Here is a 13,045-nt window from a genome sequence, read left to right as displayed (position 1 = left end):
TTTATAAAAACAGGATCAATTTATGCTGCTGCTTTTAACTTGTCTCTTGTTTTTAATGGAATGTCTATTACGGAGGTATTTTCATAAAAATTTACACTTACATTTATTAGAATATGAGGGAACTGTAAGGGTGTAGCAGTTGGAGACAATAAACCTAAGTGATTTAGAATTTGTGTTCTAGTGCTTTGCATATAAAGTACTAAAACATGTTTGTTGAGTATTAAATTTTCTAATATAAGTAAAATTGAATCGCTAAACTTATGACAGTGGTTTGCCTATTCTGGAACAAATATATCCTGTGAATTAATGTACCCTGTAATTAAAACACTAAAAACTTTCTAATTTTTGTTCCATAGGTATACTGCAACACCCAGATGGCACAGTTTTGAAACAGTTACAGCCACCTCCAAGGGGCCCGAGAGAGCTGGAATTTTATAATATGGTAAGTAAGGTAAGATTTGTTTGTTGCATTAAAAGTGTTTTTCAGAGTTTTTTAGTGGTGACTCACGGTAAGAAGGTTTGACAGCCTGTCCTAGTTCACTATGTATAATAGAAACAAAAACTTCATGAAAAACAATGCTTATGTTTTACGGTATTGGATGCAGTGTAGTATTTTCTATTCTATTTCATTTCTCAAAGGTTCTGAGTCACTAAATTGATTTCAACCTGGGTAGTGACCCACAATATGATAAACACTTAACTGAGAGTCTCCGTAGTGTCAGAAATGTTAACTTACATAAGTGTTTTTACTGTAGAATTTCTTAAAAATGCTAATCTGCATTGTGAATCTCTAAAAGGGAAAGGAAAACATCTGGTTAACCATAAAGACTAGGAATGTTTTTTTAGTACATTCATAATATTCCATGCCACCACCTGTATCTAATTCCAAAACATTCTCATCATCCAGAAAAAAACCCTCTACATATTAAACCACGATGCTGCATTATTCTTTCTCCCAGCACCTTAAACCGTTAATCTGCTTTCTAATGGGCTTCTCTGTTCCCATTTCATATAAATGGAGTCAGACAAAATGTAGTCTTTTTTCCCTTAGCTTTCATTTTCTGTAATGTTTTTAAGGTTTATGTACATTACAACATACATCAGTGCTTCATTTATTTTTATAGCTGAGTAACATTCCATCATGCATATATACTATATTTTGCTTACCCACTCACCTGTTATGGATGTTTGGGTTGTTGCACCTTTTGGCTTTTGTTAATAGTGCTATGAACATTCATGTACAAGTATTTCAGACTTATTTCTACTTTTTGGTATATACTTAGAAATGGAAATATTAGGTTAATTGGTAAAGCTGTTTATCCTGAAGTGGCTGGACTATTTTATATTTCTTCAGCACTATATGAATGTTCTAATTTTTCTACATCCTCACCAACATTTCTTATTTTGTCTTGAGTGGAATTCTAGTTACTATAAAATGTTAATCTTAATGTAGTTTGTTTTGATTTGCACTTCTTTAATGGCTAATGGTGTTTAGCATCTTTTCATCTTATTTGCTATTAATATATCTTTTCCAAAGTATGGAAAAGATACCTTTCTGCAGGTTGTCTTTTCATTTGCTTTCTAGTGTCCTTTGAAGCACAAACTTGATTTTTTTTGTGTGTGTGTGTGTGTTCATGTGTATGTGTATGTGTGATATTGGGAGTTGAATCCAGGACCTTGCACAGTTTAGCATGTGCTCTACTGTCCAGCCCCAACCCTTTTCTATTCTGAGACACAGTCTCACTATGTTGCCTAGGCTGGTCTTGAACTTGTGATCCTCCTGTCTTAGATTCCTGAGTAGGCTGGGATTACAGACATGCACCACCACAGCCAACAATCTTTTGAATAGGTAAAGCCCAGTTTACCTATTTTTTTTTCCTTTTGTTGCTCATGCCTTTAATATCATATCTAAGAAGCCATTGTCTAATCTAAGGTCATGCAGATTTATGCTTTTTGTTTTCTTTTAAGAGCTTTATAGCTTTAACTCTTAAAATTAGGCTTTGGATCCATTTTTTATGAATGGAAGAAGGCATCCAACATCCTTTTGCATATGAATATCTAGTCATCCATTATTATTTCTTAAAATCGCTGTACTCTCCCCACTGAATTATTTTAGTAGCTTTGTCAAAATCAGTTGAGTAAATGTAAAGGAGAAATGCTTAAAGGAATTCTGCCAGTGATGAAGGGTGAATTTGGAAGCAAGAGGCTGCAAATTGATATTGGTACAGACTGGTTTGTAAGTTCTCAATTCTGTTCCATTAATTTAGATATCTGTTTACACTCTTATTATAGCTGTGTAATAAGTTTTGAAGTTGGGAAATATGAGTCTTTCAACTTTATCCTTTTTGAAAATTGTTTTGGGTGTTCTGGTTTTCTTGCATTTCAGTTTATATTTTAGGATCAGCTTGTCAGTTTCTGCTCAAAAAGCTAGCTGAACTTTTTTTTTTTAATGAACTTTTTACATTAGTTTGGGAACTATTGTGGTTTTATCATTTATTCTTTTAATGCTACATTTTGTGTTGATTGAATTTTACATGTTGTCAACTTTTCATTTTAGCAATAAATTGTAATTTTTTTTTATGTCGGTGGCTTTGGTTTGCTAGTATTTCATTGAATATTTTGCATTCATAAGGGATGTTGGTCTGTATTTTTTTATAGTACTGTATATGATTTTTTAAAGAATTCATCTACTTTAAAAGAACTCAGCTCAAAATAACAAATAATGTTAGACTTACATGAAAATTCTTTAAATGATGGGACACTGTAAAACCACTCTTCCAGTTACCAATTTATTGCCTCTCCGTTCCAAATTCACCCATCATTACTGCCTCTGTGATAATGAACTTAATCCTTGTAGCATTTCTCCTTTACAGTGAGATCATTGTTAAATATCCCCAGTAGAAGGCATCAGAGAGAGATTGCAGGAGAAAGAGGCTGCAGTATCTGTTGATGATTCTATCTGTGTTCTATTGGTCAGCAGTATAGGTGAGGGTTTCTTGCTACAGTTGAATATCTGGAAATATGTATCCTCTGTCACCACAGAGCCCTGGCCCAACCTGGTTATCACTTTGTGGCACTTCCAGCACAGAGGGCTTCTGTGTATGAATTTGTGCCCTGACTCCTTCATAGTCATCTCCTCTTCATATTTGTCTTCTGCCACCATCCTGGGATGGACATCAGGCATTCTAGGTTTCCTACCTATATGGCAGACCAACTCTCCTTTGGGCCTGTGTTCTTGGTTACTCTCTGTGTGGTTGCTTCATGCATATCCAGTTATGGGCCAGCTCTGGGTGGGTTAACCAAGTGGACTTCTCTGCTATTCATTGAGCTTCAGTTTTGCCTTCTGCAATGAGGTCTAGATATCTGTTCACACTCTATTATTATAGTTGTTTAGTAAGTTTTGAAATTGAGAAATATGAGTCTTTCAACTTTGTTCTTTTTGAAAATTGTTTTGTCTATTTTGGGTTCCTTGCATTTTGGTTTGCATGGAACCAAATGAGTTCTGCTTAGGAAATAGGCCTACTTTCCAAGTTTATCCTTCTTAAGCCAGAGAGTATCTTAGAAAATTCTCATTACATCTTCTGATTGCTCTTTCATTGCTGCTTAGTAATTCTTTATATTAAATGTGCATTGCTTAAATCACTGAGGGCTTCTTTTTCATTATTGCCCCCAGAAATGATGCATGTTCTTTATGGGGAAAGTTATCTGTCAGTTGTGCAATACAATGTGGAATGCTTCTTGTGCATTCCAGAACACTTTATATTTTAACTCACCATGGTATGTAAATATATTTGAATAGAGAGCCCAAGTGCATATATGTGTGCTTTCTTTCTTTCTTTTTTTTTTTTGGTGGGGGAGGGCAGGTGAGGGTATTGAGAGTTGAACCCAGGATCACTTTACCACTAGGCTACATCTTCAGCCTTATTTTATTTTTTGAGACAGGGTCTTGCTGAGTTACTGAGGGTCTAAGGTTTTTTTTGTTTGTTTGTTTTGTTTTTTGCTTGGCTCTATTGTTTTTCACTTGTACTGAATGCTTTATATAAGTGCATGGTAATTTTTCACTGGTAGTGCTTCCGTTGTTCCTATATTAAATATGTTTCTAGTATTTCTCCCCCTATTAAAGTTCTCTTAAGTTTAGGGACCATCTAGCAGAAGAAGATATCAGAAGTTTAATAGATAACAGTGAAAGGAATAGGTGGGTATATTCATTTGTTATGGCTGCCAGAAAGAGTAACACAGATTAGTTATGCAGAAATTTACTATTTTACTGTTTTGTAGGCTAGAAGTCTCAAATTGAGGTGTGGTTTCTTTTGAGGTTCTCTCTCTCTTTGTCTTGTAGATGGCTATTTTCTCTGTCTTCTCCTGGTCTTCCCTGTGTGTGTTCATGTCCTATACTCCTGTTCTTATTAGAACACAATTATAACAACTTAGGGATTACCTTAATAACCTCATTGAATCTTAATTACTTTGTTTTTCTTTCCCAGTATTGGGGATCAAACCCAGGGCCTCACCATTGCCAGGCAAGCAGCCTACCAGTGAGCCACATTCCCAGCCCCCATTATTAAAGACTGTTCACTGTCTTAGGTACTGGGGGTTGCAATTGGGCATATTACTTTCGGTGAAGCACAGTTCAGCCTATGATAATGTGTTTGATTCCTATGAAGTGAAAGTTTGTTTTCTTTCCTTTTTGTGAAAAGTGACATATTACTGGAGCATAGGCTTTGGGATTGTACAAATTTGTGTTCTAATTTTAGTTCTAACATTTAGTTGTATGACTATGAACCATGACTGATTTTTCTCCAGGTTTTAAAATCCCGTGGATATATTAATACTGAATTATTAAGTTCCAGTGAGATTTAGATTGCATACAGTAATCTAGATATCATGTTTGAATAATGTTGCCACATTCTTGTTCTGCTTAATACACAACATTTCTTTCTTAGTACACAATATTTTTCAGGGCTGTTTTTGTGGAGAGACAATAATGTATTTTCTTTTCCTTTCCTTTCAGTTTCTGGTAAAATGGATTCTATCATACCATAGACATTCTAGCAGTTGGCCCTAATGAGATATTACCTGTATAAATATGTATGCTCACTTGTAAATTTGTTTGCAGTTTAGACTTGCCTTAAAGCAAAGAATTTCCTTTCCCCCCATCAAACATTTATATTTACTTGTCAATCTGGAATATACAAGCAGACTTAATAATCATTAAATTTATATGGAATTGTAATTTTGAGGATGCATGAGATGCATTCCCTTGAATTAGAAATTGTATTCTGTCTGGGATATTAGGTCATAAATTTTGAGTATTGGGTTTTTTGGGGGGCAATATTAGTCCTTTATGTGGTGAGAATAGGTGGGTGTGTATATATTTGGGCAGCCATACGTTGTATATTTTTTGAACAAACCTGATTTATAATATTCTGTGCTATGTTTTCCTAAGTACACTTTTTTTATATTGTACCAAATTATAGGTTTTGACTTGCAAAATGTGGTTACTATTCTATATGTATATTCTATATTCAGGCATTTAGAGAACCTAATATGTTATCAGATGTATTCATATTCTATTACTCTAACAAAATACCTGAGATAATCAGATTTTAAAGAGAAAAGGTTTATTATGGCTCACAGTTTTTGAGGTATCAGTACATGATTGATTGACTCTGTTCCTTAGGTTGTGGTGAGGCAACACATTATGGGAGGAGCCTGTGGGTGGAACAGAACTTCTCACCCCTGCCCAGGAAGCAAAAGGAAAAAAAAAAAAAGAGTATGTAAAGAGATTGGGGTCCCACAATCACCTTTAAGGGTATGCTCCCAATTATCTAAGGGCCTTCTATATACTAGAATCTACCTCTTGAATGTTCTACCAGTTTCTGACTATACCAAGCTGGAGACCAAGCCTTTAAAACATGGGCCTTTGGAGGATATTTAGCATTCAAACTATAGCATCAGGTATCTCCAATTTCCTCACTTATTTTAAAGGCAGTGTATATAGTATGATGGCTCAGAGTTAAAGCAGTAAGTCTCTTTTTCTTTCAGTTAGTTTCACTAATTAAAATTTGTGTGAATTTTAGTGAATTAATTACTAGTTCTTAGTTTCCCTACAGTAATAGCTAATAACATGTACTGAATAAGCCAAGGTCTGTTCTACGCATTACATTAAAAAATCACCACAACCAATGATTTTCAAATGTCTTTTACTTTATTGTCTCATCATTTTAAAAAAACCCAAAAAACAAAATTATACATTAGTATTTAGAATAAAAATTATTAGCCAGGTGCAGTGGCACACATCTGTTAATCCCAGAGGCTCAGGAGGCTGAAGCAGGAGGATCCTGAGTTCAAAGCCAGTCTCAGCAGTTTAGCAAGGCTTTAAGCAACTTAGCAAGACCCTGTCTCAAAAATATAAAAAAGGGCTTGAGATATGGCTCAATATTACAAGCGCCCTTGGGCTCAATCCCTTGTACGAAAAAGAAAAGAAAGAAGTCTAATTTTAAGTCTCCTCTGAGATTCAAGGGAAATTCTTATCTGTGAGCCCCTATACAAATAAAAAAGAAGTTACATACTTGAAAGATGCATTGGCACAGGGTAAATACACCCATTCTAAAAGAGAGGAAAAGGAAAGTAGAAAGGAGGGATCAGACCAAAGCAAGACAGTAACCCAGCAGGGCAAACATTAAATTTTAAGGTCCATGTATGGCATCCTGGGCACACTGTGGCAGGAAGTGGGCCTCCAAGGGCTTGAACAGCCTCGCCCTTATGGCCTTGCTGGCTGCAAGATACATGTCTGTTCTCTTGGACTGGCTTTCTTTACTGCCTGCAGCTTTTTTTCAGCAGGAAGTCTATGTTCTTGGCATCTCTAACTTCCTAGGGTCTTTTACAGCTTTGGCTTCTCTCTCTCACAGTTCCATGTGTCACCCTGTAGGGCAGCTTGCAGGGACTCTGACTTTATTATTTACTGCCTGGCCTCCTAGGCTTTCGTTCAGACTCTTGGTGAAAGCTTTTGTGATGTTATGACACTTGTGTTTCCTTGCCTACAAAACTAGTATTGCATGGAAAACACCAAAGTCTGCTGTTAGCACAAGCAGTTCCTGTGCCTGACTGAACCATGGCTGCACTGGTGTTTCAGTCAGCTTTTTCACTGGTGTGACTAAAAGATCTGACTAGAACAATTTTAAAGGAGGAAAAATTTATTTGAGGGCTCACAGTTTCAGAGGTCCTAGTCTTTAGAAGGCTGGCTCCATTCCTTTGGGCTCCAGGTGAGGCAGAACATCGTGGCAGAAGAATGTGGCAGAGGCAAACAGGGTTGATCAGGAAGTAGAGAGGGGGAGACTCCACTTGCCAGATACACAAACATATATATATATACCTAAAGCCAGGTACCAGTTCCCATGTCCGCCAGCCACACCCTACCACTTCTCTTAGCACACAGTTAATCCCTCTCAGGGGGATTAAATCACTGATTAGGTCAAGACTCACAACCCAATCATTTCTCTTATGAGTCTTTTTGCATTGTCTCACACAGCTTTTGGGGCACACCTCACATTCAAACCATGACAGCTGGCTTCTGAGTTCCTTGTCAGCTGAAATGAATGCCAGTGGAAAGATAAATGAGGTGGTCTTGAGTGAGCAGAATGTCTTGGAACTTTCCATCTTTTAAAAAAGATTCTGCCCTAGAAATTCTGAAACAATTTTCACTTAGACACCTTTGAAGCTGTAATGGGTGGGTTCCTACAGATTCCTGAGATGTCCTCAGGACACATTTTCTTGTACCTGCATGAAATGCTTGGCTCCTTTTTTTAAAAAAAAAAAAAAAATATTATTTATTTATTTTTTAGTTTTAGGTGGGCGCAATATCTTTATTTTATTTTTATGTGGTACTGAGGATCGAACCTAGTGCCTCACTCATGCCAAGCGAGTGTTCTACCACTTGAGTCATATCCCCAGCCCTTGGCTTCTTTTTTAATGACCCTAATTTCTTCACCATCCTTGACCACAAAATAGGCACTTTTAGCCTATTTTGTCCCATCATCCTAGATGTGCAACACCTATAAAAGCTTAAATATAGTATGTTATGTAATAATTCAGAATTATTATATAATAATAATTGTAGCATAACTACATTATTGATTAACATTGTGTACATATACACATATGTAAGCTCTGGATTATGATTTCTGTCCTATTTTGATGTACCTGTGTAAATTTCATTGAAATATTTGTAGAATTAAAAACTTGGGACTTAATGGATTCAACATTCTTTTCTTGTCAAGCTGTGAATTTTTCAATCTATCTCCTTTGCTTTTTGTTCCCAGTTCTCAATGCAAATCTAGCAGAACCAGTGATACCCATGTTGCAGCCTGAGTGCTTTGTTGCCTTGAAATTTTCTCACCAGATAAACTAGTCTGTCCTGTTTAGGGTCAGTCTCCCACAACATCCCCAAACATGGACATAGTGCAACCAACCTATTTTTTTTTTCCTCCCACAATGTAACAAGAATGGTCTCTAGTTCAATATCCAGTGGAGTCCACATTTTATCACCCTAGCCTTTACTGTCCACATTTTTCTGTCTTCCCTTCCGTCTTTCCTGGGATGGGATACATTTTTTAACTAGTGATTCAGTTGCTTAACAGTTTTCAGGTTTTTTTTTTATTTGTGATAGTAAAATGTAGTTTGATTCTATTTTTTATAGAAAATTGCCCACTTGGTAAAGTTCTTGATGATATTAAAAAAGATATCTCTGCTGTATCTGGTATGACTCCCTTTTCAGTCCTAATGTTGTGTTTGCTATGTCTTTCTTTCTTGATCATTTGGTTGCTAGCATACTTGGAGTGTATTATTGTGTTGAAAAAAAGAGAAAGAAGCCATGATATTTCACTGTTCAGTATTTACAATTTTATTTACTCCCCATGTTTCAGCTGAACAGAACTAGAGCCTGGGTCCAGGATATCCATAAATCTGTAGTATCTTCTAGAATTATTATTTTTTTAAGAGAGAGTGAGAGAGGAGAGAGAGAGAGAGAGAGAGAGAGAGAGAGAGAGAGAGAGAGAGAGAGAGAGAATTTTTAATATTTATTTTTTTTTTTAGTTCTCGGCGGACACAACATCTTTGTTGGTATGTGGTGCTGAGGATCGAACCCGGGCCGCACGCATGCCAGATGAGCGCGCTACTGCCTGAGCCACATTCCCAGCCCCACTTCTAGAATTATTAAGGGTTATAAATCATGGAATTAAGACTTACATTGTATTAAAGGATAAATTTTTTTTAAAGAGAGAGAGAATTTTTAAATATTTATTTATTTTAGTTTTCAGTGGACACAGCATCTTTATTTTTTATTTTTATGTGGTGCTGAGGATCAAACCTAGCACCCTGTGCATGCCAGGCGAGCGCGCTACCGCTTGAGCCACATCCCCAGCCCCGATTTTTTTTTTTTAATAAGAAAAAAATTAGCTGGGCATGGTGGTACATGCCTGTAATCGCAGCTACTGCTACCTGGAAGACTGAGGCAGGAGGATCAAAGATTGCAAGTTTGGAACCAACCTCTAAAACTTAGCAAGACTATGTCTCAAAAATTAAAAAAAAATAAAATAAAAAGGACTAAGGTCATAGCTTAGGGATAAAACACTCTGGTTTCCAGAGTTGAGATGATGTTTTAAGTAGGAACTCAATTCCCTCCTTCCCTGGGGCATGGAGGGCAGTTAATTGTTCATTGAATCTCCTCTGACCAAAACTTATTTACATATTTAGGGTTAAGAATTATTTTGCATTTGATGTCAGTTACCCGCAACTTACACTGTTGTGAAATAATCCAAAGGACAGTGAAAGGGTAGTATTAGAGAACCAAGGAAAGTGTGTTTTAAATAACACATAGCTTTTCATTGGAGACATAGTGATATTTTTTGCTTACTCCAGATTTATTTCCAATTAAAACTCACACCAGATAATTGAGTCAGTGATATTGTGTTTGAGAAATGTGCAGGGCAACAATAAGAAACTAACCAGTTTTATATTTCTCTTTGTTTCAGGTTTATGCTGCTGATTGTAGTGATGCTGTTCTTCTAGAGCTTCGAAAATATTTGCCAAAATATTATGGCATCTGGTCACCTCCCACTGCACCAAATGGTAATACTTTCTTAAAAGTACAGCTTCTAGTTTCAGTTCATAAGATTGGTTTTCTGAATTTATATAAAGGGAAAATTAGTGTGTATTATAAAAATACAGAACATATGTGTTCTTACTAATCTTTCTTCACCTCACTAAACAAAGCTTTTTAAAACTTTTGCTTTACCATAACCATTTTCTTAAATGGCATATACAAGTTAATGATCAGACTGTTGTTATAGTTGAATGAAAGTATATATACTAGTACTTAATACTGTTTTAATTTATATATGTTCTTCTTTCCTCATTTATATAATTTCTCTTTCTATTTTGAGTAATAAAAAAATTCAAGAAAACAAATTTCTCTGCATGACTTCTCTCTATTCTATCTTCCTTCTTCACCCCTGCCTTCAGGCTTTAAGTTGCAGTCTTTTGAAAAGCACTGCAAAGTTCCTTAGAGGATAAAATAATCTATATTAAGAATTTAATTTTCTTAGTATTAGTTAATACTTGCAGCAGTATCTACCCCTTGAATAACTTTGCTGGAGCAGGTAGAATTTAAGCGAGTAGCCATTGTTATTTGAATAAGTTTAAGAATAACCTATAGTTCCTCCTCTACAGTTGTTTGGTTGGGTCTTTAAGTCATAGCATTGAAAAAGCTGATTGATACAGAAATCAATAGCAAAATGTTAGACTTAAAACTGGTAATTATGTTAATTATAAATCAACAAATTCATTTAAAATTTTAAAAAAATTTATTAGACTGAATTGAAAAAGTTAATATTAGTTTTGTTTATAGGAGGCAACAAAGACACATTTTAATTATAAGGAAACAAGGATGTGAATAAGTAAAAGGACAGGAAAAGATATTTAAGATATGTAAACACTAACAAAAATAAGCATAGCTGTGTTTAAAAAAAAAGAATAACCTCTATAGTATTTTTATTTTTCATTTTTGGTAGTACTGAGGATTGAACCCAAAGGCACTCTATCATTGAGCTACATCCCCATCCCTTTTCATTTTTTGTAGTCTTGTTAAAATGCAAATTTATAGGCATTCAGACATTTTGATTATTCAGGTTTGAGGTTAGTGATATGATTTGTAAATAAAAGGTACAAGTTTTCTGATGTAGATCTTGAACTACATTTTGAGAGTAGAAAGACAAGGAGACTCCACTTTGAGCTTATTCTTCTCCTTGTTTGTTTCCTTCAACTCATTGACTTAGTATGCCAAGTTTCATTAGTAAGAAATCATGGTATCTCCCTGTGGTTATCATCAGTTAGGTTAGTTGTAAATTGATGGCTCCTTTGTGTGTTTAGGACTGTCCTGTTCTTCATTTGTATGGAAAAACTGAAAGTGAGCTCAGGCTCTGTTAACATAAGGCAGAATATGCTTTATCTGAAATGTTTGGGACCAGAAGTGTTTCAGGTTTGTGAGTTTTTCAGATTTTGGAATATTTGCATATGTATATGAGATATCTTGATGGGAGCTAGGCCTAATAATGAAATTCATGATTATATGTACCTTGTAGTCTGAAGGTAATTTCTTTTCTTTATTCTTTATTTTTTTGGTACCAGGGATTGAACCCAGGGTCCCTACTATGCAACATCCCTGGCCCTTTTTATTTTTAGTGAGACAGGGTCTCACTAAGTTGCTTCTACCCTAGTTATCTGCAAGTTGTGCACTTGATAACAGTAAACTCTTTGAGCTCATTTTCTGTATGTTATGTTAAATTGTCTTATAAAACACTAATTCTATTAGTTGAATATAACTGGGGATTTTAGTGCTAGGAAGATGAAAAGATGAGTTGAGGAAAATAAAAAAGAGGGTAGAAAATTTAAATAGTGGGCAAAAAATGACAGGTCATAAAGTATACATGATATGGAATGGTCCAGTGATATCAACAGTTGCCTCAGACAATTTCCTATTCCTTTCCTACTTTATTTGCTCTGGAAGGTGTTTGACAAAACTGCACCATGCAGATTTCTCAGTTTAAATTTTGCTAGACTTCATGGAATCATATTTCTACTTTTAACCTTTTGATTATAAGTAAAATAAATGTAAGATGGCCAGCTTACACGTACGTTTAGGGTACAAAATCATGAAAATAAATATTTTAGTAGATTTAAAATTTAATAAAGTATTAATTATTTAATATGGTTTGTATCTGTGCTTTACATAACTTAAATTAATGACATTATTTTAAAAATTGGTGTGGGCACCTTATGTTCTCAGGGAAGTGTTTTATTATTTAAAAAAATTTTTTTTTAGTTGAAGATGGATACAATACTTTGTTTTGTTTATTTATGTTTTTATGTGGTGCTGAGGATCGAACCCAGTGCCTCACACATGTTAGGTGAGCGCTCTATCACTGAGCCACAACTCCAGCCCCTCAGGGAAGTGTTTTATAAAATTAATAGTTTTTTCCTTCATAATCCAAAGTAGTAAAATGCTGAAAATAATAAAAGTCATTTTACTCAATTTGCTCAACGAGATTATTATATAGCAACTTGAAGCATAATCGCTGACCACATACATTATTTTCTTTCGAATTTTCGACAGCTTTATTTATTTATTTATAAAATATTTACTTTTTAGTTATAGGTGGACACAATATCCTCATTTTATTTTTATGTGGTGCAGAGGATCAAACCCAGTGTCTCACACATGGTAGGTAGGTGAGTGCTCCACCTCTGAGCTACAACCCTAACCCCTGACAGCTTTATTGAGATGTAATTTACATATTATAAAACTCACTTATTTGAAACATACAATTCAGTGGTTTTTAGTGTATTCACAGAGATTTACGGTCATCACCATTATCTAATTTTAGAACATGGCTGGTGGGATTTTTTTTCTTTTATTTTAGTTGTAAATGGACACAATGATTTTGTTTATTTTTTTATGTGGTGCTGAGGATTGAACCCAGTGCCTCAT

The 13,045-nt window shown here is 35.1% G+C and overlaps 1 protein-coding gene across 2 annotated transcripts in view; it reads left to right on the top strand.

The window, feature by feature from the left end:
* Positions 1-13,045, top strand: part of IPMK (inositol polyphosphate multikinase) — a 59,151-nt gene that overhangs the window by 18,429 nt on the left and 27,677 nt on the right. The window contains exons 2-3 of one of the 2 annotated variants that reach the window (XM_081266901.1): positions 357-442; positions 10,032-10,128. In XM_081266901.1, the coding sequence (XP_081123027.1) occupies positions 357-442; positions 10,032-10,128 (183 nt within the window). Of the gene's footprint in view, positions 1-356; positions 452-10,031; positions 10,129-13,045 lie in introns of both variants that reach the window. The other variant, XM_081266900.1, reaches the window with a different exon arrangement.

The sequence above is a fragment of the Spermophilus citellus genome (genome assembly GCF_964194105.1).
Source record: "Spermophilus citellus genome assembly, chromosome: 15".
NCBI lineage: Eukaryota > Metazoa > Chordata > Mammalia > Rodentia > Sciuridae > Spermophilus > Spermophilus citellus.
Note: the sequence above shows the minus strand (reverse complement) of the source record. Positions and strands in the feature narration are given on the sequence as shown.